General features: G+C 36.5%; 1 protein-coding gene across 25 annotated transcripts in view; it reads right to left on the bottom strand.

Moving 5' to 3' along the window:
* The window catches only part of MAP2 (microtubule associated protein 2), a 291469-nt gene that overhangs the window by 42168 nt on the left and 224589 nt on the right, over positions 1-24712 (bottom strand). For all 25 annotated transcript variants that reach the window (XM_032354613.1, XM_032354623.1, XM_032354622.1 and 22 more), the window contains 2 exons: positions 12404-12517; positions 10196-10273 (listed from right to left, as the gene is read on the bottom strand). In XM_032354613.1, the coding sequence (XP_032210504.1) occupies positions 10196-10273; positions 12404-12517 (192 nt within the window). The remainder of the gene's footprint in view (positions 1-10195; positions 10274-12403; positions 12518-24712) is intronic.

The raw sequence follows: 24712 nt of genomic DNA, 5'->3' as shown, positions 1-24712 counted from the left end.
TTATTTTCATTTGTTCATTAACCAGAAATCTCACTTGTGTTTGAAGGTCATAGGTGTCTCACTGTGGTCACTACGGCTAGATGTAGCTATCTGGAAAAGATTTGGGGACAAACAATAAAATTTAGTCATTGCTCCAAGAGCAAGTGTATGGATCATCGTTACCTTATACACTTGTGTGTCCTGTTGGAACAGTGGGAAAGAAATACTTTATGAACTTCTAATAGAGGTTAGATGAATGAAAACTCAAGAGATATGGTGATGGTCAAAGATGTTGGCTGCCATGGAGAGGAAATGATATGAGAAGCATCAGCAGGAGCTTTTAAGGAAACCAAACCAGTATTCATCGGAGCATAAAAAATATAGCACATTGCGGTTGCAAACAAAAACAATTCTACCATTTAAGCTTCTATGTGCCAAAATCCAACTCCACAGTTTGAAAGAAAAGCATATGAATCGCTGTCCCAAAAATAAAAATAAAAATATACATGTATTAGCAATGTGGCTGGCAAACACTTGGAGATGAGGCGGGGGCGGGGTGGGGGTGGGGAGGCGGACAAAAAGCTCACACAGCATCGTCAGCCTGGCTGCAAAGCATACTGTATCATGGCAAAGTAAAACCAAGACTCAGCTGCAGCATTGGAAAACCTAGCTGCCACACAGCACCTGTGCAAGCCACACTCTGCTCGTTAAACCTACAACATCGGTCTCGGATCATGAGGAGACCAAGCCATGGGATAGCACTGGAAAGGCGTCAGGCCGGTAAGCTGCTGAAGAGATCATTTGCAACAAAACACATGCAAATCCTAAGAAAGACACACCTTCCCTGGCAGAGGAAGGAACTGTTACTTCTGGAGACACCTCCGTGACCTCTTTTACACTTTTCTCCTGTGGGGCCCCTGCTGGGCCACTCTCTTCAGGAGCTATGTGAGCCTCGGCACTAGACTCCACGTGGCCCTCCCTGAGGGCCTGGGGTTGGTCTGAGGCCTTGGCAGCCCCGCACTCTTTCCCAGGAAGAGTGGCAGGTGTCTCTTCCTCAGCCATTGTTCCCTCTAGCGTTTCTTCTTCTTAGGGATGAAAAAGATGTTGACATCATGACCACAGAACAATACACACAATGGCAGAAATACTACTCAACGAACACTTTCAGCTCCATTACATGGACCTCGCCAGAACCTTCTTTACCATTTGGAGGAGCAGATTAAGATTTGAATGCAATGTGCATTATGTATTGCTTGGGAAATGGTCATATATATATAATCTGATAATAATGATGCCTTTTAAAGTCTCGTTAAAAGGCTATTTATTTGAAAACGTGAGAGCTGAAAGGGTTTTATCGCTCTATTCCCCTTAGTGGAGATGGCAGTCAGTTGCGCACACATGTAGGAAGCTTGCTGGAAATAAGAGATGGTGCCGCTGGGTAACAGATGGTTATGAAAAGACAGATGGGTTGATGGACTGAAAAAACCTTTACGTTTGCTAGACATGGGCTGTTTTCTCCAATGCAGTAAGCCCCTACCGTAAGCCCCTTACTACATGTAGTAAGCCCCCTACATGTAAGCCCCTACATATGAATTTCTGATTACTTTATTTAAAACATGCAAACTTCAGTAAAGAATCTTGGAGAATAAAAAAACGCCCGGCCTCAACAACAATACTCACCAACTACCCTAACAGCTTTATCATGGAATCCATCAACACTATCTTATTTGATATTTAAGGGCCAAAGTTTCAAGTATTTAAAGTACTAAATAGTATTTTAATATAACTTAGGTAATATTTTTAAGGCCAGAGAGTTCCTAACTCAATTTATTTTCTCTTCACTGCACTCTATGATATGGGGGAATGTAAAAAATTGTAAGGAGTAAGCAAATGATTTTGAAAAGCAAGGTCCAGGTAAAATGGAATCTTAGCATTTAGGAAAGTCTACCTTGGGGACAGAACTGGTACCATATTGCTTATACCCGTGATATACTGTGTGTAGTTGCCCTTGATTCTGAGTACGACAGTGTGTGCATTACCTGGAAAGTCTTGTATCTGCAGTTCAAAACCAAACCACCAAGATAACTGAATGGCAATCCAAAATATCTTCCCCAAATAGGTATATCATGTGGAAAAATATTAATAATTAAAATGGAAAAAGCACACTCAGGCCACGGATTATCACGTTCAGTTGCTTCTCACTTGTACTTTCAAATGTCAGTAAAATAAATCCCATTTTATTGCTTAAGAAATTAAAGGGGAGTATATAAGTAAGCTGCTTTACAGTTCTACAAATGAAAGCTTTGGATGAAATTCATATGAAACATTGTTTAAATGGCTCCGTGAGAAAGACTACAGCAGGCAAGGAAAGGAATTTTCTTTTTTGAGAACTATTAAGACCCCTGGGCAGGGGGTGGGGGAGGGGAGAAGTACTACATCTATTTCGTCCCACTTAGCACTCAGGGACTTTCATGTTTGTCACTTAATTATGTAAGTAACATTTTAAAAATTCAGATTCCAAATTATTATTAAGGCCATTTTTATTAATGCCACAGAATTAGAGATTTCGACGACAGGGGAGAGACTTTCACTGTAGCTGCTTTACTCATGGCACCTTCTTGGGTCAAGTCTAATCAATTTAATCAACATATTTTCCAAATCCACATAACCTTCTGCTTTCCATTTCCTTATTTTGTATTAATCATGTCTATTTCCACCTGTTCTCACTCAAAATTTCACATATTTTTCCTAATCATTTTAAGTGCACACTCTTAGAAGAATTTAGTTTTACCCCATGTGGGTTGTATTTCTCTATTAGAGTGTCTGAGCCACGGTGCTCTTTGTTTTCCCATGGATCCTCGAAGAAGCTTATTATCATGAATGTCGTGGGTCATCTATGAGTTTATTCCCGCTGCCTTGGAACTATCCGCTCTTTCATTAAATACTGTCCTGTATGGAAATAAACTCTTTGTGCATACAAGAGAATATTTTGAGAATAAGCTCTTAACCTACACAAAACATGTTTTAGCTTTAATTTTGTTTTCCTTTACAAAACTACCTAGTTAGAAGGAGATGAATTTCAGCCCACCGCCCTCATCACGGCCAGTTATACACTAGGGTCTCTAGCTTTCTGAGGGTGGAATGACAAAGGCTTTGGATCATTTCCTTCACTTCAGCCCAGGTCTGCTCATGTGAGCCAATATTTAGTCACTTGGGGGAGCCTCTGTAGTTTCTGTAGATGATTAAGTGATTAGGAGAAATACACTCATTCTGTAACATGCATTCTGCCCTACACAGATTCATGGATTTTCTCTTTTAAGGAGTTAATGTATTGACACGGCACTAAAAAGAAGGCTAATGCTATTTAAGTCTGATCCTAGTAATATTCTGTATTCAGGGAGGAAAAAACTATATACAGGATCCTCGTCCTCAGTTTGAGAAAGAGGATGTATTTGTCCCCCGCGGATTTATTTGCAGGGAGCAGAAAGGAGTCATACTTTAACTGAACTCTTTTTCCTCCCTCCCCCACCCCCACTCCTTTTGGAGCTTTGTTTTCAGAAACAATGATACAGAACAAGAAAATACTCCTATGCCTCAAATCAGGCTTCTTGTAGATGAGGTATTTGGCTAGACATATAAACTATATAGGGACTTCACTTTCATATGGAAAAAACAGGCTCCTGTCCCTCCCACCCCGCTCCGAAGGTACACTGGGAATGAAGCATGTGGTCAAAGCCGCAGGCTGGGGTGTGGGGGGAGCAAAAGGGGACCATGCTCGGTTCACCTTTCTCCCGGCCTAAGTGGGCCTCTGCACTCTGCGCTGGGACACTGGGGAGCGCACTAGAGGTAGTCCATTGTGAGCGGAACAAAGGATGCTCATAGTACTCCTCATCGGAATGGGAAGGGTCATCATCAGGCACAGACACAGAGATGGAGGGGGCTAGGAGTCTACGCCTCTCCCCGCTGGTGGCAGGTTCGTGGCTGGGGAAACTGTGTAGAGGACCCACTTGGTCCTCAGCTCCTTCATCTACAAACAGACACACAGGAAGAAACTGCAGGGAGAACTGGACAAGACAGACACAAGATCAGATGCACGAGACAAACACCTGCACAAGGACACAATGGACCACAGAAGTAGCACAGCGGGATGGAGAGGCATTAGCAAGACCGAGCGGATGGACGATGGGAGGCGGTGAGTGTTTCATGCTTCCGTAGCCACTGAATTTACACGAGTCACTCCCTTTACTGCATGATATAAATTAACTATACAATCCCCTCAAACGACTCAGAATCCCCACAAAAACACTGCAAGAGAAACAAAGCCTGACAATACAAATGCGTGAATCGGAAGAAATTCTTTCAAGTACATTCTTTGCATGCTTCTGTCAATATGTTTATAAGTTAAAAAAGAAGAAAGATGTTAGGACCCGATGCATTACAACAATAACAGGGGAAAAGAATCCTGTTTGAAGCACAACCTTAAGTATCTAGGATGCCCATATAGTTAGCATGTGGGTTATTTTAATTTTTTGTTAATGATTTTTACCAGAAAGCCATTTTTAATTCCAGGCCTGTTAAGAAGAATCTAAGGTGCGTTATTTCTCTTCCCTGCCCCACTAAGGAGAGCACAGCGGTATAGCGCCTTCTTTGGGGCTAACTCTTAGGGGCATCTTTTCAAACACTGGTTCTCATGGTTTTAAGGAAGTTCCTAACAATATAAACTCATTTTCTTTTCTTTTTCTTCTGAAAGCTTTAAAGAGATACCATTAGCTGACAATGATTTCGACAGAGCTGGATTCAGATTCACTAAGACTTTATTCTATGTGGTTTCATTATTCTATGTGGTTTCACCTCTGACTGTTGGCTGTTTTTATATTTCAAACCCTCATTGCATATTTCTCATTGCAATGCTGAAGTAACTACTCTTTCTTGCGTCCTTTCCAGTGTCTTGGCTTAGAACTCTGCCTTATTTCAATATATTTCCTTAAGTACACAAGTATAGGTCAGTCTGCTTAGCACTTGCATTCTGGCGTATTTCAATGAGCTTTAAGGATGGTGGCAACACACAATATTTGGCTTCCGATGTGGTACAGACCCTACATCTCAGGCCTTCATGACAGGTTACTGAATTTGCTAATCACTGTTTATTTACTTACATAGGAAATAAGTTTTAGATTTCATAACTTTCAAGAATAAGAATTATTAAAATTTATTGAAAGTCTGTGTATCTAATTTTTACTTCTATCAACATTTAAGCAGCCAGATTATAGCAATTTATTTGAAAATGCACTGTAGGGTTAGGGCAGTATCTTATTTTGTGCAACCAAGTGCTGACAACCGAAAATAAGGTTGAAATCATAAAGATACTAAAATAACACTCTGTAGAGGGAATACTTTTAAATCTTTTGAGCACGTTGTTTACTGATTGTTCCGTGTTATTTTTTTTTCTGGATGGGTGCTCAGAACTTTTTCAGCCATGCTGCTTATTATATCATGGGATAGCAGAAGCCTAAAATTACATTGGATATTCTTAGTTCCAACTCGGCACGATTTCTCAGCTGAGCAGATCATTGGCTGAGTTCTGGCCTACAACACTGGCTGAATCATAAGCCCTGGGCTTGTCACATGTCCTAGCCATTCATATTTCCTTCAGGACTCCCGGAGGCTCTCAACACTGCACATATGCAAGTTACTTCTAACACTTCCAATAGGCTCAAAAAATCGCATGGACAATCTGTCCGTGAAAATGGCACAGTTGTTTCTCTGCTGGGCAACATCTTCTGGGGAGTAGAGCAGATTGCAATGTAAAACTAAAGAATCTGAAACTAGGAGCTGGGAGTTTAAAGGTAATACTCCTTAAATGTTTGAACCTTGTGAAGATTTTGACTTTCTCTTTCTTGTTGCCATTGCTCATTTCTGAAAGGGCCAACATGTGAAAACATCACAGAGTCTTGCTTCAGATCTGTCACATTTCAAAGAAACAGTGTTTTCTATTCTGAAAACTTTTGCTCTAAACAGAGAATGACAAAAAGAGAGAGAGAAAAAAAAAAAACAACTTTAAGGACTGTAGTGGAAAGGAGCTTCTTTGTAGTATTTACATGGCACTGAGCCAGCAGCTTCAAAAAGAGGGCCCAGCGAAGTCCAGTCTTGGTACTGTGAGTTGTGTGTGTGCTCCACATCTCTGCTTGGGACCTATGAACCTGAACATCCACAAGTTCCAGAGATGTGCTAGGGGAAGTTCTACTAAGAGGTCCACAGCTAGAGTGTGTTTGATCCCAACAATAATGACAGAAGAAATAGATCCTATTTGCTATAGAATTATGTATGGCATCCCAATAGAGGTGGAATACATACTAATTATAAGTAATGACTTCTTTATTTGGGTATGCCTTAAAAAAAAAAAAAGAAAAAAAAAAAAAGAAATTGGTCTAGTACCTTCGGGGGGAAAAAAAGGACCCAAAAAACAACCTCTCATTGGAAGATCACTTCCCTTTCTTGTCCCCACATTGAGAACCTAGAGAAGAGATGGCTTTAGGGACACAGTGGGGCTTTGAGTGCAGGGACTGAGACCTGGATTGGAATTCTGGATTACTGGCCATGACATCCAGGGGCAAGAATTGGAAGTGAATATTATCTCTCTGTGGGTTGTTGGGAGGATTAAATGAGGCGAGACCTATGAAAATGCCAAGCACAATGTAGGACTCCATGCGTGTTTGCATCTTTGTCTTCAGTATACTCAGACGAATTGTCATGTACCTCTGCTTTCCCTTCATTGGATGCATAGGATCTAGACTTGAGAGATCTATAAAAAGTGAATTCATTTCATACGTTAGTTTTGTTCTTTAAGGTCAGGATTGAATATTATCCCTTTCCCATAAGCACACATGTTTGGGGGACTCTGCTCTTTCCACAAAATACTATATTTCATTTAATAATGTGATATTTCAAAAGATAAGGTTGCCTTATGGACCTCGGGCTTTTACATAGCTCTGCTGCATAGTGATAATCTACAAAAATGAAGCTTACCTGATTTCAGTGGAGGAATACATTTTCCCTAACTTACTTTCATACAATTAAAAAAAAAAAAAGCATTTGAAAATTTATTTTTAGTTAAAGTAAGGTCTGTCACATAAAAACCCAGGCTTCATCTGTCAGCCCCCTTTGGTACAAATGAGAAGTCATTCTTATGAGAGACAGAGTCTCTGGGGGGTATCGGTGACTCAGTAATTTTGCCTGCTCTAGAATCACAGCTTCTGCCCCACCATTGGGGGCAACTGTGTCTGCGTACATTGTTCTCCACTCTAAGCGCTTTCCATGCAGCAGGCTCTTCACTGAGGACTTAGTTTGCTGTGTTTGCTGCCCATAGGATACGGAGGGGAAAATCCTATTAGATTAGTGACATCGTTGACCCAGGAAAACATCCACCCTAGGATTTTTCCTGGTTCTATTTTCAGATGATCTTATTGTTCTTGCACAGGCTTCCAGCTCCTAACAGTTCAGTCCAAATGACAATTATTATGGTTAGGTCAAAAAGACATAGGAGATTAATTTGCAAACATTACACCTAGTGCAGAATTGATGCATTGTACCTGAGTTTCCTTTTAAGTGTGCTACTAGTTTATTTTTTCCATCAAAATCTCTTTGTTTCCCAGAATAAGCACACAACCTGCAAATTATTAATACTACATCAGTTATAACAAATGAATACTCACAACTTACAGTAATTAACATCTCAAATTATCTTTGGTGGAAGCATTCATGCTTCCCCTTTGGGAAAGAACAGCTTTTAAAAATGTTTGATAATTAGTAAAAAGTAACCGTATCTTCAAAATCATTGAGTTACTCAATTTAATCCACGAGCTCTTTTATATTCATATAAATGGATTGGCAGTCAGTTGCCTTTAAAGTTTCTTTGAGGGTGTGTTAAGTAGGTAAAAAAAAGGTCTCATATAGTTTAATACTTTCTTCTGAAAATATGAAAAAGAACAATTCAATAAAAATACAAGTTTGGTTTGAGAAATGTTAAGAAAAAATATATATTCACTCATTTTCAATAGGAAATAAGTTGAAATTTCCCCCCATACACTCAAACAACATGGGGAAAGCAATTCCCCCCAAATAAGAAAACAGTTACACTGGAAAGTATACCAAAATGTGAAAATGAAAATGATTCTATGGTTCGCTTATATTTTCATTATATCCATGATGTCACCTGCCAGAAAGCAGACTGGTTGAATTCCCAACTGGATGGGCAGACCCTACTGCTCCTTCTGCCCGAACTCCCATATGAGAGCAAGAAGGGTAGATTACTTGACCTCTTGCCGACTTTGGAGTGACTGCCAAGCCACAAGTACCCAGTGAGCATCTTGGGTAAAGAAGATTTTCTGAAAGGCTTGAAGTGTTGTGTAGAAACATTTTCAATGACCTGAGGGAAGTACAGCTGTCATAGAAGGCTTTCAAGAAAGCCTTCTATGTGAAACCAAGACTCTGGAACCAAGGCAGATACTGATTCTCAGATCCCTTCACTGTTTTAGCCCCTTTTCACCACCTAGGAGCCATGGCACGTCTTCATTTCCCAGAAAACCTCACGCTCTTGCCTACTTGAGGCATTTCCTGCATTTCCCCCTTGCATTTCCTGGTCTTCCTGTTTCAACTGCCCTTCACTTCCTTCTTTGCTCGGCCAACTCTACCTCATGCTTCTGAGCTCAGCTACTGTCTCCTCATCACCCCAAAAATTAAGATTTCCCTTGTTCTATCTTCAAGCTCTCTGTTCTTTTCCTTCCTAGGGCTAAGGCAACGTGAAATTATTTGTAAACTTCTTTATTGGCTTTCTGTTCTCCACCAGACTGCGTGTTCCTTATAGGCAGGATCACGTATCTGTGTTGTTCACAAGTGTGTAGCTAGAATTCGAGGAGTACACTGTAGGTGCTCCATAAATACGTGCCAATGAATGGACGAGGGCAAAAAATCTTTCAAATCTATAAACTAAAAGATCAGCTCACGTTTGTAGGAGATTAACTAACAATTAAAACTGCCACTGATTATAGTCCCCAACTTTTCTTTTATTCTTTAGAATAATTTAGTTTGGTTAATGTTATTTCAGGCAGTAAATCAGAAAAAAGCCTCAATTTAAGAAAGAAAAAGCTCACTAAAAGAAGTTGAGGTTTGTAAATCCATGACAAAAGTAAATTATGTTTATTGATAGTTCGTAGTTCTGTAATTTAAGAAAATCTGTATTTAGAAAGTCAAAGAATATTTTAAATGAAAGTAATTACAAATTATAAAAAGACAGTGAGAACTTGTTCAATATTTTTCCATTTTTAACACTAAAATAATTGCTAAAAGGGACCACAAATGGAAAAAAAAATGAATGAAATGGCATAGTATTAAAATTTTGATTTTAGTAGATGAAAATTAAATTATATTGAAACACTTCAGCGATAGCTCTTGTCTGCCTTCTGCAACTCAAACAATACACAAAAGCTAACTGACTTAAGTCAGAAAGCCAATAATAGTCTCTTTTTAAAGAGTGACTTTCAGCTCAGATTCTGAATGAATATTCTTCAAAGGCATCCCTCTGTTTTATTAACGAGAACTGAAAAGCTGACATAGCATTCTATGTTGACTAAATGCATAAATACATTCATGGACAATAATAGGTCCCAGCAGGGAAGAAGCCATGATCTCAGCTTCCAGTTCACTGCTCTCAATATCAGAGTCATTCACTGACTTCTTCATTTATTCATTAATATTTATTGAGGGTTTGCTGTAGGCCTGGCCCTAGGGAAGCCCTGGGCAGCACAAGAGTGAGCAGAACAGAGACAATTCCTGACAATATTTCCTTATGATTTCTTCAATAAATTTATTTTTGTTCAGTCACTTATAAGATAGGATTGTATCTTCCGTGTCCAAACATGTTATGTGAATGAAATAAACTGGTTGTCTGTAGCTATTCTAGCAATTTTAAACACAAAGTTATCTTCTCGATCGAGCCGATTTTCTTTTTTTTTAATTTACTATATTCCTCCTACTTCTGATTTCGTATAGATAAATGATTACACATTTATGTAAAGTCTTTGCTTCTTCTGGGCTGTTTGAAACAGACAGCTCTCAAGCTGGGTCACATACTAACCCACACCGAAGTCCAGTGCCTATGGACTGATGCTAATTTACCCTTTATCAGAAGACAAACCTCACAAAGTCCACTGGGTCTTACCTTCTTCCACTGTGATGGTCCGTTCTGAGGCTGGTGATGGAGGTGGAGAAGGAGGCAGATTAGCTGTCTCTTCAGCTGCTAAAGATCGAACAGTGGAGAAATGAGATATGATTAATCCTATTAGATCATTAGATGTAGAGGAGCTCTGCCATCTGTAGAAAGGCCTCTCTATGAAATTTAGGACAAGATTCACTAGTACGCTGCTTCTGACTTATTTTCTGTCTGATTACCTGATTCATCTAGTTTAAAAAAACCTAGAAGGAAAGAAAAGTATTCACTATTTAAGAAAATCGTTTTGCTTTCCCTATAAAAACAGATTAAAGACGCCTGCTAAAGTTCTATCGTTAATCCCATTAATTGTGTCTTCTTGTTCAATTAATAAAACATGTTATTCTAGCCCTAATCTATTATAGTCAAACACACAGGCAAGCACTGTAGTTCAGATTTAGCTTGACTGACTAAAAAAATATCAGAACTCTATATTGTTCAACTTCTTAATCTGGAAAAAAATATAAACTTTATCATTCACAGTATTACAGGTTTTTTTTTTTTTTTTTAGATTTTATTTATTTATCTGAGAGAGAGAGAGTGAGAGAGCAGAAGCAGGGTAAGGGGCAGAGGAAGAAGCAGACCCCTGCTGAGCAGGGAGCCTGATGCAGGACTCAATCCCAGGATCCAAGCTGGACCCAATCATGACCCAAGCTGAAGGCAGATGCTTAACTGACTCAGCCACTCAGGCGCCCCAGGTGATGTATTTTTTAAACATTTTGTCCACTGAGTCTAATGTCAAAATGCATCTTCTCTATGTATCCTCAGAAAAGAAAAATGAAGCTGTCATAGCCTAAGGCAACCTTCAGAGACAACATGTACTGGTGGGAGCTAAGTAATCTTCTGGCCTTGGCATTATACGTGAAGAACCAAAGAGAAGGGTTCTAAAAGTTAATGGTTAACTCTTTTTTCTCGACCGCTCATATGAAGGTAAGGGATTGCAAAAAGGAAATATTTGTCATCAAGGCCAGCAGGAAAATCTATTTTACAGAGCATGAGATTTTCACTCTCAAAAAGCAGCTTTGGGATGACAGGTGACGTCTTAAGTCCTTGACTCTGTGGGTTTCTATAGAACACATAGTAAGACTTTAAATTTAAGAAAAGGGGTGTCTTTTCTTTAAGGTATAGAAGTGAACCACAAACTGAAGGTTAATGTTTTGAATAAGATAATTTACCCCCTGTTAAAAGACAAAATTAAACTTTTAGAATAAAAGAACATTTTACTGCAAATAATGAGTATTTATTATCCTGGGAGAACAGAATTTTTATTGCTTAATATTTTTTAGTCATTTAAATTGCTTAAAGGAGTACCGACCAATCCTTAATGAAATATTAAGGATACATTAGGCTGTGTGAGACAAAATTGGATATGTACTTTTTTTTAGACTTCAAAAACCATACATTTCTATGGATTAGTTAAATGTACTTATAAAATAGACTTACATTGAACCAAGAGAGTTTCCTTTCTTGTCTCTGCATGTATATACACCCACATCTATCTTCTTTCTATCTATCATCTATCTATCTATCATCAATTTAAAGGAGGGGCGACAAGTCTTTGGCTAGGAGTCTTTTCTTCAGTGGGTATCATTATATTACCTGTTTGGCCCTGGAGGGCATCTGACTTGTGACCAAGGGAGAGAGAAATGTTATCTCAGTGTACTTAAATAAACCAAGTGAAGACCGGTACATTAAATGGGATACAAAGTCACCCATGATTCGAACAAAGCCCGACTACAGGTTTTCTGTAGCTGGTTCAGGGAGACCTAAACAAGACGTCTTGAGACAAGCACTCCCCAAAACCCATAAAGGGAAATACTCATTTCTAATTAGAGTATTAACACGTTTTCTTTATAAATGGGTGCCATGAGATCCACATGTGTTGGCTTTATTTTTATAATAAATTTCTCTAGTGGTCTGGAAATGAAAACTTAAGGGAAATTTAGGGGCAAAGCCTATCACCCTAAAGACTGTCCAAATCTTACAAATGAGTCTGTCAAGAAAGGTGACAATGGGTGCCAGGGCCTCCCAACAGAGGTGTTTGATGAACATTTTGCGTAAGGATCAAATATGAGATAGGGCCTCTCTTTGACCGTGAAGACTTGGTCCTGTGGTCACCGCAGCAGAAACAGCTCTTGAACTGAGGTCTTTCTCATTTACCTAAAGGCAGAGCTGCAGGCTGGTCTTTCTGCTGAGCTTCTTTCTCTTGTTCACCTTTCAGGACCGCTACAGCCTCAGCCGTGACTACTTGGACTATCCTTGCAGACACCTCCTCTGTAATAAATAGTAACAAAAGAAAATGAGTGAGACAAAATGGGTAGCAAAGTGGAAAAGTAATGAAACAATAGAGTTGATTAGAATTTTTTTCCTGTCTCCCCCCCCCAAAATACAATAAAATTTATTAAATTGCACTAAAATACAAATACATAGATTATAACCAGAAACAGAAAAAAAGAAAAAAAAAAAAGAGAGAGAGAGAGAGGAAAGTAAAGGGACTGGCATTCTGGGAGCTAGGCAAAATGAACACACCATGAAAGAAAAACAATTTGCATGGCAGTTTATTTTTAAAAAGCTGTTATACAAGCAAAAACAAATAAAATTTTTACACCAGGTAAAATAAATTCAGAAAAAAAAAAGGATTCATTTTGGATTTAATATAAAATGTTTTGTAGTTTTCTAGAAAGTTTCCTTACAATATGTTTCTATGCCGATTTGTAGAAATATCATAATTTAAAACCTAAAGAAGATGCTCAAAATGTGAATTTGTGATCAAACAGCATTATCCAGGATCAATGTGAACAAGAGTGATTAAGAAAGACCTGGAAAGAGAAAATTTGAATGAAATACATGGAAATGATATATCAGATGGCCTCTTTTTAAAGAGCTTCTACTTTTCTAGACAGCAGATGTTTTAAAGATCTTTGAGGCCATATAATATATACTTACCTAGTCAGTGTAATCATTTCATTAAAAAGTAGGGGGAGGTTCATCATACATGACCAGTCTGTGAAATGCCAGATAATTAATTTTTGGCCTAAAATGGCACCTACTAGAGCATATCCCAATGCTAATTTTATATAACCAAGTCAAAAAATATTCAAGAAATAATGTTCCATATATCATCAACAAAAAATGAAAGAAGACTTTTTGAAGGATGCCTGGGTGGCTCAGTTGGTTAAGTGTCCAACTCTTGATTTTGGCTCATGTCATGATCTTAGGGTTGTGAGATCGAGTCTCACATCCATCTCAGTGCTGGGCATGGAACCTATTTAAGATTCTCTCTCCCCCTCTGCTCTTACCCTCACCCTGTCTGTAAAAAAAGGAAAGAAACAAAGAAAGACTTTTGAGATTATAAATACATTCTAGATTAGAAATAAATTCTCCAGGGGTGCCTGGGTTAAAGCCTCTGACTTCTGCTTAGGTCATGATCCCTGGGATCAAGCCCTACATCAGGCTCTCTGCTTAGCAGGGAGCCTGCTTCCAATCCCCCTCTGCCTGCCTCTCTGCCTGCTTGTGATCTCTGTCTGTCAAGTAAATAAATACAATCTTGAAAAAAAAATAATTCTCCAGAATTTAACTTTCATTATCTTTAACTTTTAACTTTTTATTAATAAAAGTTATTAACTTTTAACTTTTTATTTAACTTTTCATTATCTTTATTTACAAACATCTATCATACTAGCAAATCATTCCACTTACAGCCCTTATAGAAACAAAGTTGTACTAGACAAGAAGGAAGGGGGTAATGGGATTCATTCTCATAATTTTAGCCAAGATTTGAGAATACTTCATTGAACTTCCTTATGATCAGAATTTACACATTTACAAGCAGGTTGGCAGGAGTTGGGCGGGGGTGGGGTGGGGAGGGGTCGTGGAATCCTGTTTTTACCTGGTTCATTTAGATTCTGCCTCTTTGGGAAACCTTCCTCACCCTACCCAGGATGACAGAGAGAATAGTGCTTAATAACTAGCTTTTGGGATGAGCAATCCACTTGAATCAGATTTATCTGAATTTTAAAAGCTAGATTACTTGATTGAGTATATTTGCCTTTATATGTCTAACTTCTGATTTTTTTAATAGCCACATGACATTATAACCTATGTACAGTCTTTTTTTTTTTTAAATATGTATGGTCTCAAGGGAGACATTGTAAATACCCTTATCTAGAGTGAGTAGCAGTCATAGCAATAGAAGCAGTATTTTAAAAATATTATGGTGCTTACCATGTGCCTAACGCTCTGTTATTTGCCCTCATTATTTCAATGATTGATTTATTGTTATTACTCTCATTTTGCAGATGAGAAAACAGCAAACTAATAGGGTTAGGCCAGAGAGTAGACATTTCTTATTATTAATATCATACTTAGAAAACCAAGTTCAATTAAGATCTTGTAAAATGCCTTAGATAGTCAAACTAAATTAAATGTGATTTAATATTTCTATTATGTTTGAAGTATAATTTTATGAAGTTGAAGACCTCATTCAAACTTTAAGTATCCAAAGAGCAAGGACTGACAGGCTACTTAAAATCATTTCCAAAAAAGTTTTAATTTCTCCAGCTAATTTGTTTCAGATATTTATATGCCAAGTACTTTTCATAAAACCTTTTTTCACACAACACAGTTTGCACTCCCAATTTAGTTTAGATTAGGAAGAATCTTTTTTAATATTGCAAAAAATATAAATAATAATTATAATTTCAAAGTAATAAGGATACAATTTATTCTTAAAAGGTTGTTTTATCCTCTGCAATTTAACTCACAGTATCACTGTTTTAGGTTATATGAAATGTATGTATATATTAGAGTTGATGAAGAAGGCAATTTTACTTTTGTATATGTTTAAGCAAAACTTGTAAGAAAATAATTTAACTCAATCTTGGGAATATTAACTATTTTTCCTCAAGAGAATTTAACAGACTTTAAGAAATGCTATTTTAGAATAATCAAACAGGGTGTGTGGGAGTTGCGTTAATGACAGATTATCTTCAATTTTCTGGAGGAAATAATATTGCTAAAACTTCAAACAGGCAATGTTGAATTATTTAATATTAATCTCACAGTGTGAAAAAAAAAATGAGCATAGAATTGTTCCGGGGTTTCAAATGGTCCAGCCACTTGAAAATCTTCCTCTAAGCAAAGCTGGCTGTCAAGGCAGAGGTGCCAGCTTTCCCCAAGGAGAGATGGCGTTTTCCCAATGGAAACCTGATCAGCAGATCTCCTGGGGTAAGCTTTACCTTTATAGCTTGGCTGTGGGACAGGAGAAAATTCACACAGGGTTTGGGTAAAATTCAGAGAAGATTAATGATAAACATGCCAAACAAACACAGAAGAAAAAGAGAGTAAAAAATCAAACCTATGAAAATGAAAATATAAGACTTATGATATGTGTATGAGATCTAGATCTCTATATATCTTCTCTCTCTCTCTCTATATATATATATCCCTTATTCTACCCATTATCCATCCTACCTGCTATCCATCCAACCACCTATCTATTCATCCTCTTTCTATACAGGAGATCACTATCTTTTATATTATATATATAATATATATATTATTATATATTATACACATTAAAGGAAGTCACATGTACTTTAATTCAGAGAAATGTGGGTACAAGCTCTAGCATTGCTACATTCTAGTTATTTCATGCTCACACTCATTGGGTTTCAATGCCTTTTCCATGAAATGGAAATAATAATAACCCCATCTCACAGGTTGCTGTGCAGACCCAATTGAGTAATTATATACCAAGACTGGCACATCAAAAACTCAAGACTTGTAATTATTTCTTCACCAAGATGTCTTTACTTTCCCCAGTTATGCATTCTTTTAGGTCTTCTGCCTTAGTATTTCTGCTTTAAAGAAAGAGCAACTAGGGGCACCTGGGTGACTCGATCGGTTAAGCTTCCAGCTCTTGATTTCAGCTCAGGTCAGGATCTCAGGGTCCTGAGATCGAGCCTTGTGTCCAGCTCCACACTGGGCTCCATGCCCAGCACAGAATCTGCTTGTCCTTTTCCTTCTGCTCCTCCCCCAAGTCTCTCTCTTTTTCTCCCCAATAAATAAAATCCTAAAAACAAATTAAGAGTAACTAAAGGTCCAACCCATCTAAGCTATTACTCTTATGAACATCAGATAATATAGTTAATTTACAGTCATCTATGTTGATGCTAGGGACAATGTTTTGTTTTTGTTTTTTGTTTTCCTGGACAAAACTAGTGGGAAGTAAAAACTTTCCTTATTATTTGTTTTCTGATTTCATACTCATTTTCCTGGCTCTGTAGATCTTAGGCTATGATCGGCTCTAGGTATCTGCTAGCAACCTCCAATTCAGGACCATATTCTGGACAGTATGACAGAGGGCATGATTACCCTTGAGGACAATTAGCAACATGAAAAAATCTTTTTGAGGTATGAGATTAATGTACATTTTAATTTTTCATTGCTTATTTTTGACTTATTCCCTTTTCTACTCTATCTTTTGTTATTTTTCTTTGAGACATTATATGTATAAAATTATGAATAGGATTTAGTTGTTCAGAACATTAAAGATGAATCTAGATTGCACTGGGATTATTACTGGGAAATTATTCATTATACATAACTGAAAGGTAACATGGATCTTCACAGCTAGAAACATACTTCTTAGTGTAAACTGAAATTATGAAAGGCTCAGTTGTCTTCCTTTTGAACATCTAAAGTGTTCTGGTAGTGGGCATTTTTAGTTTATGTTAAAAATTGTCTTAGTTAAGGAGTGTTTGTAATATGTATTTTATTCTCTTTCTTGTTAATGTCAGATTCTCAATGTAATTAACTAACAGTAGTTTTTGCATTGCAGTGTGAACCAGTATTTGTATTGTTATTTTTTAGTAGCGTCATGACGGTAATGAGACAGTTTCTATTAAGAAACACAAAAAAATCTCATGACATGGTTCTAAAGTCATATCATGTCTAAATAAAACAAATGACAATGGGAACTAATATGGTAAGGAAACTGCCTATAAATCAGTTTGCAGGAAAACATTAAAAGCAAGTTATTTAAAACAAATTCATCTAATAAAAAGTATTGTTGACTATAGGCTGATATAAAATAAGGGATTCAGATACAACCCAGGTAACAGAAATATAGGTAGTAACAGATCATCACTAGATAAACACCTAGAAGTATAAGTGAAGTGTGTCTTGAAAACTTATTCTGGGCAATGGAGATGGGGTCAGTATTCTGCAAATAGTATCAAAGGGGTCCTTGATAGATATTGTGAATTCTGGAAAGAAACATTGTTTTTTTGGTATTGGGGAAGTAATTTGGTAGAAATACATATAGGAGGTAAATAGGTATGAGACAAACTGGGACATGCTCCCATCTACAGAAATCTGCCTGATCATACCCAAAAGTTATCATCCTAAGCTACTTATATTTCACCTAAGTGATGAATAAACATCATATTGTGACACAAATTTATTAGACAAGTTGCTACCCCAGGCACTTTTATTTCCCATCAATATATTGAATCCACACAACAACACAGGTTCTAGATGGAAAAACTGGCAAAATGGTGGATAAAAGGCCACTTACTGTCCCAGGTAGACATCACTTTGACTTACATTAGTGTAGTACAAATATTTTATCATAGTAGATCCCTGTGTCAGAAAACCTGAAATCAAATTCTGCCTTTACTTCTTACTAGCTGTAAGTAAGTGACGATCTCTCTAACCTTTAGATTCTCTCATCCATAAAGTGGGAATAAAACTCAGTTCATCCTTTCATATGTTGTGGCAATTAAATGAAATAATATATATCAAATTGCTTATTTAACTTCTGTATCACCAGGGCGTATGGGTGGGCTCAGTCAATTAAGTGCCCGACTCTTGATTCGGGCTCAGGCAATGATCTTGGGATTGTGGAATGGAGCCCCATGTCGGGGTCTGTGCTGGGTGTGGAGCCTGCTTGGGATTCTCTCTCTCTGCCCTGCACCAAAATAAATAAGTAAATAAATAAATTCATCCTGTATCACTGTTTTAATCACTCTTGATGTCTTCTGTCTTCTAAGTCTTAGTCATCTAAGTCTATAACCATCATTTGATCAACAAAATTTAAAGACTTGAAACTGTCTGTCATTCACTGAGGTAATTCTGTCATTTTTACCAATGAGTATTTCCCTGCCTGAATGCTGAACCACGGCCTCACAGACAATACATAAGGCTCCTGCCCTTTACTATTTAAGCTAAAATGATGAATTAAATTTTACTTTACCGTTGTGCCATACGATTCAGCATTTATAGGGGTTGTCGCCTTCTGGTTTAGTCCATGTGCTGATTCATGCTATACCATTGCTATGCTCTTCTGGTATTTTGTCATGTCAAATTTCTTAACACAGTCTCAGGTCTTAGCACATATTTCTAGTTTAGTTATTTTGTTATATTAATCTATTGATATTGCCTGGTTGATTTAGAATAAAAACAATGGAGTTAAAGCTTTCTCAGTGGCCCTGGAAATTTCAACTCACTTCGGAGCAGCACATGACTTTGTTGGTAGACACAGGAGTTTGATTTTGAATGCGTTATACCCTTTGAGTTTTCGTCGGGACCAGCTGTGATTACTTGAACATGCAAAGGCTCACCAATTAGGCAGTGAACAAAAAAATCCAAAACAAGCTGGCATATGCTTGAGAACATATTTTTGTTGATTTCTTTCAGGTTGTTAAGAGAGAAGTAAGAGACACCGACAATAAATTCAACCATATGGAATATAAAAGCCAGTAAATGTTTCTGCTTTTAAGAATAATGGACATAATAATGCTGTGTTAAAAGAGATGACAAGTAAGCCTACGGTAGACTTGTGAGAGGAGGAAAACAAAACAATTTTAGACAGAATGCTCCTGTCAAGAAAAGGTTTTTCTCGGTAGGGTACAGAATGGTTGCCTAGGAAACCGGTGCTAATTGCTGCTGCTGATGGAAGCGAGTCAACAAGGAAAGCACTGTGTAGTTGGAAGCACTCTGCTAAACAAATATCCTTGATAAATTCATAAAAACAGGGAAAGATGAAAAGTTTCTTGCTTAATTTGGAGAGCAAATGGTTCCTCCAAAACTATTTCCTGTAATCAACTGGTGAAGAAGGAAATTAAAAGAGCAGATTGTTGGTTTTCCTGTTTGTTTATTTCCGTGGCACCTTAGCATTAATTAAAGAGGCTAACCTTGGCATCTCCTTCCTTAGACTCTGATTTGATCTCAAAGGTCACCCTTGCCAGTGTTGCAGCTGTAGATCTTTGCCCTACCAGCTTTTTCTTCCAAAGATTTCTTCTAAAGATTTACTGATTAAAACAAGGGTAAATTTAGTTTATGGGAATAAATGCACTTGAGTAAAATTAGTTTATGGAGATAAACACATTTTAAGATAAGGACTCATGACTGCAAAAATTCAGTTCTGATGGATGCTTAAATTGAAGAAAATGTATTGTGTACCCCTTTAGACAATGGAACTATTCTTAGCCATGATGAAGAATATGAAGATAAGACAGGGTATTCCTACATGTAAATTGTGCTTGAAATGGGGCTATCTCATTAAAGGAGAAATTTTGTTTCTCTTTTCAAAGATTTTTCTGTGAAAAATGACCACAGATTTTCGCTCACCCAACCACAGTCCCTCAGAAGGTCCTGTTCTAAAATGTGCTTAGAACCTGGCTAGGCTCTGATTGGCAGCAGTTATGATTGTAGGACAATTTTTCCTCTGCCTCTTTTTTCCCCCATTGCAACTGATGGGCTCCAATCCACAATTTGTTTAGATTGATAATCTAACCTACTCAAATAAAGTTCTTAAAACTTGAAGAGAATCTGCCCAGCATTTAAATTCAGTCACTGGTTTAATTAAGATGGTTATCAGTGGAAGGATACCACAGGTTAAGCATACTGTATTATGGAGTCAAAGCAGTTAGAAAAGAAAAGCACAGATCAGAAATATTACCTACTAGAAAATTTTGCTCCTAATTTTAAGGGTTCACTTGGAAATAGGAAAAAGCACACTTAAGCAGAAGAAATACAGTTAGCAAATATAGTTTAGCTTTATACTTAACTATTCTAGTTAAAAGTTATTGCTGTTGGTGGTATTGGGGATTTCCAATGTGGTAATGTACCCTATTTATATTGCTGTTTTTAGCCCATGTATTAAACATTTATTAATTAAGCTAGATTATAATATTTCATTGATTTTAAATTACTTTGAGGAAGAGAAATTTCTTGCAGAATATTCCCCTTTCAAATTTTCAGATTGCTTTAATATACACACAGTGAATATAATCAATAAGGCACTGGGGTAATTGATAATGTTTTTAGAGCTTTTCAATGTTCAGTTGTGCATCTTATCAAAGTCATTGCTATTGTACTACTCCTTGTGAATCTGTGAGAACTGAATCATCTTTTGCATTAAGTCTTGAACACATCCTATTGTCAAAAGAATGTGGCACATTAATAATGAGACATTATTAATAACATTAACAGAAAGATGAAATAGCAATAAAACTAGAGATCTTAAATAAATGCACAGAGTAACTGTGGGATAAACAAAATACAAAGGTGTGTGTAGAAATGCAATACAGTGTGTGGTGTGTGTGTGTTTATGCATTTGCCAGCTTTCATGCCAGGAAAGTCTCTCCATGTTTTTCAAGTTTCACCTGTATTTGAGAACCTCAAAGACTTTGATCACCTGAAGCAAGGCTAGGATTTGGGCAAATTCATGTTTCTGTAATTTCAAAACTTAGGAATGCCTGAACTGGAGGATATGATGGAAAAATGGAAAAATTTTCCGGGATCCAAAAAATGTCATTAGAGTAAACTTTCAAAATATAGTTCTCTATGTACCAGGAATAGTTTTTACTAGTTACCTCTATAAAGCTAGTTATTTCTTTTAAGAGAAACTGTTTGTTACAATGATATGGTAAAGTCACCTTTTGTTCACTCTGTCCTTCTCATCCCCATCATAGTATAACTTATATAAAATCTTTGGAGGCCTTGGGACCTAGAAGCATATGGAATTTAGGAACTATATGATGGGAAAACCACTTTGTTCCCAACACATAGACCAACATGACTTTTATGTAATTATAGTTTTCTTCAACCTCCAGTCCTACCATGTTTCTAAGAATGAATGTGCAAATAGCAGCATACAATATCAACCTTATGTGCTTTCTTCCTAACAAGTCTCTCATGAACTATAAATGGTTTAAGTAAGTGATTCTCCATCTTCTATAACTGCCCATTTTATTTTTATCATTGTAGCTATATAAAATATCATCCAAAAATATTCTCTTTACACCAGCTCTAAAACCACTTGGCATACTTTTAAGTCACTAATAAGTATAGATGGTAAATCTTTATCATTTTCAAATTGTACCTATATATATATGATATATATGACATGATATAATGTAATATATAAAACCAGAGAACCATATTCCAATGAAGATATGATGATATGAAAAGATATAATAGAATTAATTACATTGTGAAATTCTGAAAACTAAAATGCCATAGTGAAAATAAAATAAAAAATAAGGAGCAAGATAGTTTTGAGCTCTCCCTCTCTTATTCATTAACAATTTTTGTTAAATAAGAGCTCAGCCATAACACAAGATAAGAGAGAGGCACATTCTCTGAAAAATTTCAAACAAGTAAAATTAATAATAGTTCAAGACTTTCTTGTAGGACCTCTGAGTAGCAAGATGAAGAGACTTTGCAAGATCATGTTTTATCAGACAATTAAATGTCAAGTCCAATGTTATATTTGTAATTCGTGATATTTTGATAGGAAAAAAGCAAAGATTTTAGAGAACTTTTAGTTCCCTCATGACAAACATTATTCTCAAATAAAGATGACTTGTTTTGTATTCTGAATTGATAAATGCATCCCATGTAAAATATTATTAAATTAATTTCTCTCCATCCACAGATACAAAAGATTCATTACAGAAAATAAAAAAGAAGTAATAGTAACTTAAAAGTTATCATCAGAAATTTACAAATAAAATACAAATTCTACTTTAGAAAATACCCCTTAGAGGTCTGTTGAAATAAAATTATACATTGATGATTTTGCTTCAATGTTGTTTACTATGTCAATTTGTATCTCTTCTCTGTATATTCATCTCATTGTTACCAATATTCTGGAAATATCTGCAAATCCTTGGTGTCATATACAGCATACTTAAAACAGGCAAAGTATTCACCGTGAAGACATTGAAGCTTTATATCGGAATGTAAATGGAATCTAGAAAGCATAAAACTCTAACTGATTATGGTAATAGCTCTGGTTGTTCTATTGTGTGAGCCCAGCAGAAACAGAAACATCAATTTTGATGGAGTGGCAGAGTTGAGAAAAATGTAAGAACAGGATGCCGTCTAAATGTAGCATGACACCAGGCGAGGCAAGTGAGTTTTGCAGTGGGGTGGAGGGTGGGATCCTGAACATAGGAGGTACCTTAAGGTGACTACTGATAACCTGAAGAAAAGTGAAATAGGATTCAGGAAGCAAATGAAAAGGTGCTCAAAGCAAGGTTTATTTACTTTATAATTTTGCTCATGGCAGATCCCTTGTAGGCAGATGCTACTACAACTACAAGCTATACGATGTTTGAAAACACATAGCATTTAACCTGAAAAACACAATCCTGTTTTAAGGGATATGTGGGGCTTCTTCATGATATGGTAAATCAGATTTTATAATCTTCATTTCATTTTAGTAAAATATAGCAATGAAAATCCAATTTACTATAGACACATCAAAAGGTATATTATTCTCTTACTGGCATATAAGAAAATTGTCAAAATCAGGCCTTGTAGCTTTTTATTTTTCAAAATGCTGTTACAATTTCATTATTTCATATGTGGTAACTCTGATCACAAAGAGGTTGCCCAATTCCTCATTCTAAGAATATGCTTAAGAATATTTCTGGTTCATTTTTATTTCCCTTGAAAGTTTATCAATCCCTTCATTCCAACTCTTAGAGAGATCCTCTACCCTTCAAAAATGTTTTATTTGAGCTTGTATTGGGGTTTATTTTGTTGAAGAAAAGTTTGCTGTGAAAGGAAAAACTCTTATGGAATCAGGGAACTTTGTGCTTTCTGCTCTTTTTTTTTTTTTCTTGGATAATTCTGAAATGCAACATGAAACACAGAGGTGTGAATAATTTGGTCTGATAGTAACAAGAAAGTGCAAAAGCTATAGAAAGAGAAGTATGGTTTCAATGCAATCACATTAAGTAAAGCATCATGCTTAAAACTTTATAGAACAAAAGAACCACATCAATATTTTAATCAACTAGATTTTCTAAAATATTTTCTAAAAAGCATACTTGGTAATTTCCATTTCTCTCTAGACCTGGTGAAGAAAAGCACTTTGTATTTATATAGCTTTTGTCATATTCAATTGCATCAGAGAACATAAGGGAGAGTGGAAATTCACTATTATTTGGGGACACAGGATACTCAAGCATTTCTAATTAGAATTGAAGAAATGCTCAACATCTAAAAAAATCTACTTTAAAAATTAAGCAGAATCTGGGAAGTTTATACTCCTTCCCATTAAAAAAAAAAAAAAATCAGCCTTATCTGGTGATTCCAGTCTTAAGATATTAAATTATCAGGAAGGGTAAGGGTAAGTAATTCACCCTTCCTTAAGCAATGAAATCCAACTATAAAGGAATCTGTATCACAAAAACATACAAGTTCTTGAGCAGTATTTTCAATGTTGCATTTAGATCATATGTGCAAGTTCAATGTGGTCCACAGGGCATTTCAGGCAGATATTTTATGAGGACAGGGATCATTGCTACCATAAATGAATGAACTTCCCCTCCTAAAAATGTGACTTTTGAAAGTAGCATCTGCACTTGCTTCAAACTCAGTTCTTTGTTTCCTTTCTGAATGAAACCTGTAAGAATTGGGTGGGGAACTGACCTGGAGGAGTATCTTACATGCTTTGGCACTGGGTCAAGTTAGTGGATTTTGGGGGGAGAAAAAGCAGCATTTTTGTACTGATACAGCTCTGAGAAGAACAAGTTTATTCCAGTCTTTGCAATGTTTTAGTCATAAATCTCTATTTTTTTTAAGCTGATGAGGAAAAAAAACAACAACCTGTAGACAGTTTTTCAAGAAAATGAAAATGTACATGGCTTTAAGAAAAAGGACAGCAGTATGCAAAATGTAGCAAGAAGAAAAAGTATCTAAAAATTTCATTTTAAAAATTGCTTATAAAAGTAATAGTAAATGATGATGATGATTTTTCCCTTATAAGAAGAAAAAAATCCTTTAAATACTGAAATACTTCATGATTAGAATCAGAACATGTATATAGGAGCATCTTTCATTTTATTCTATCAGAAAAAAAATGGGTTACAAAACACTTTTCTCATTTTAAAAAAAATGACACTAGAGAAGTTAACAAGTAAATATCCCTATTATTCAGTAGAGAAATGC

Source organism: Mustela erminea, chromosome 8 (genome assembly GCF_009829155.1).
Source record: "Mustela erminea isolate mMusErm1 chromosome 8, mMusErm1.Pri, whole genome shotgun sequence".
NCBI lineage: Eukaryota > Metazoa > Chordata > Mammalia > Carnivora > Mustelidae > Mustela > Mustela erminea.
This window is presented reverse-complemented; position numbering and strand designations above follow the sequence as displayed.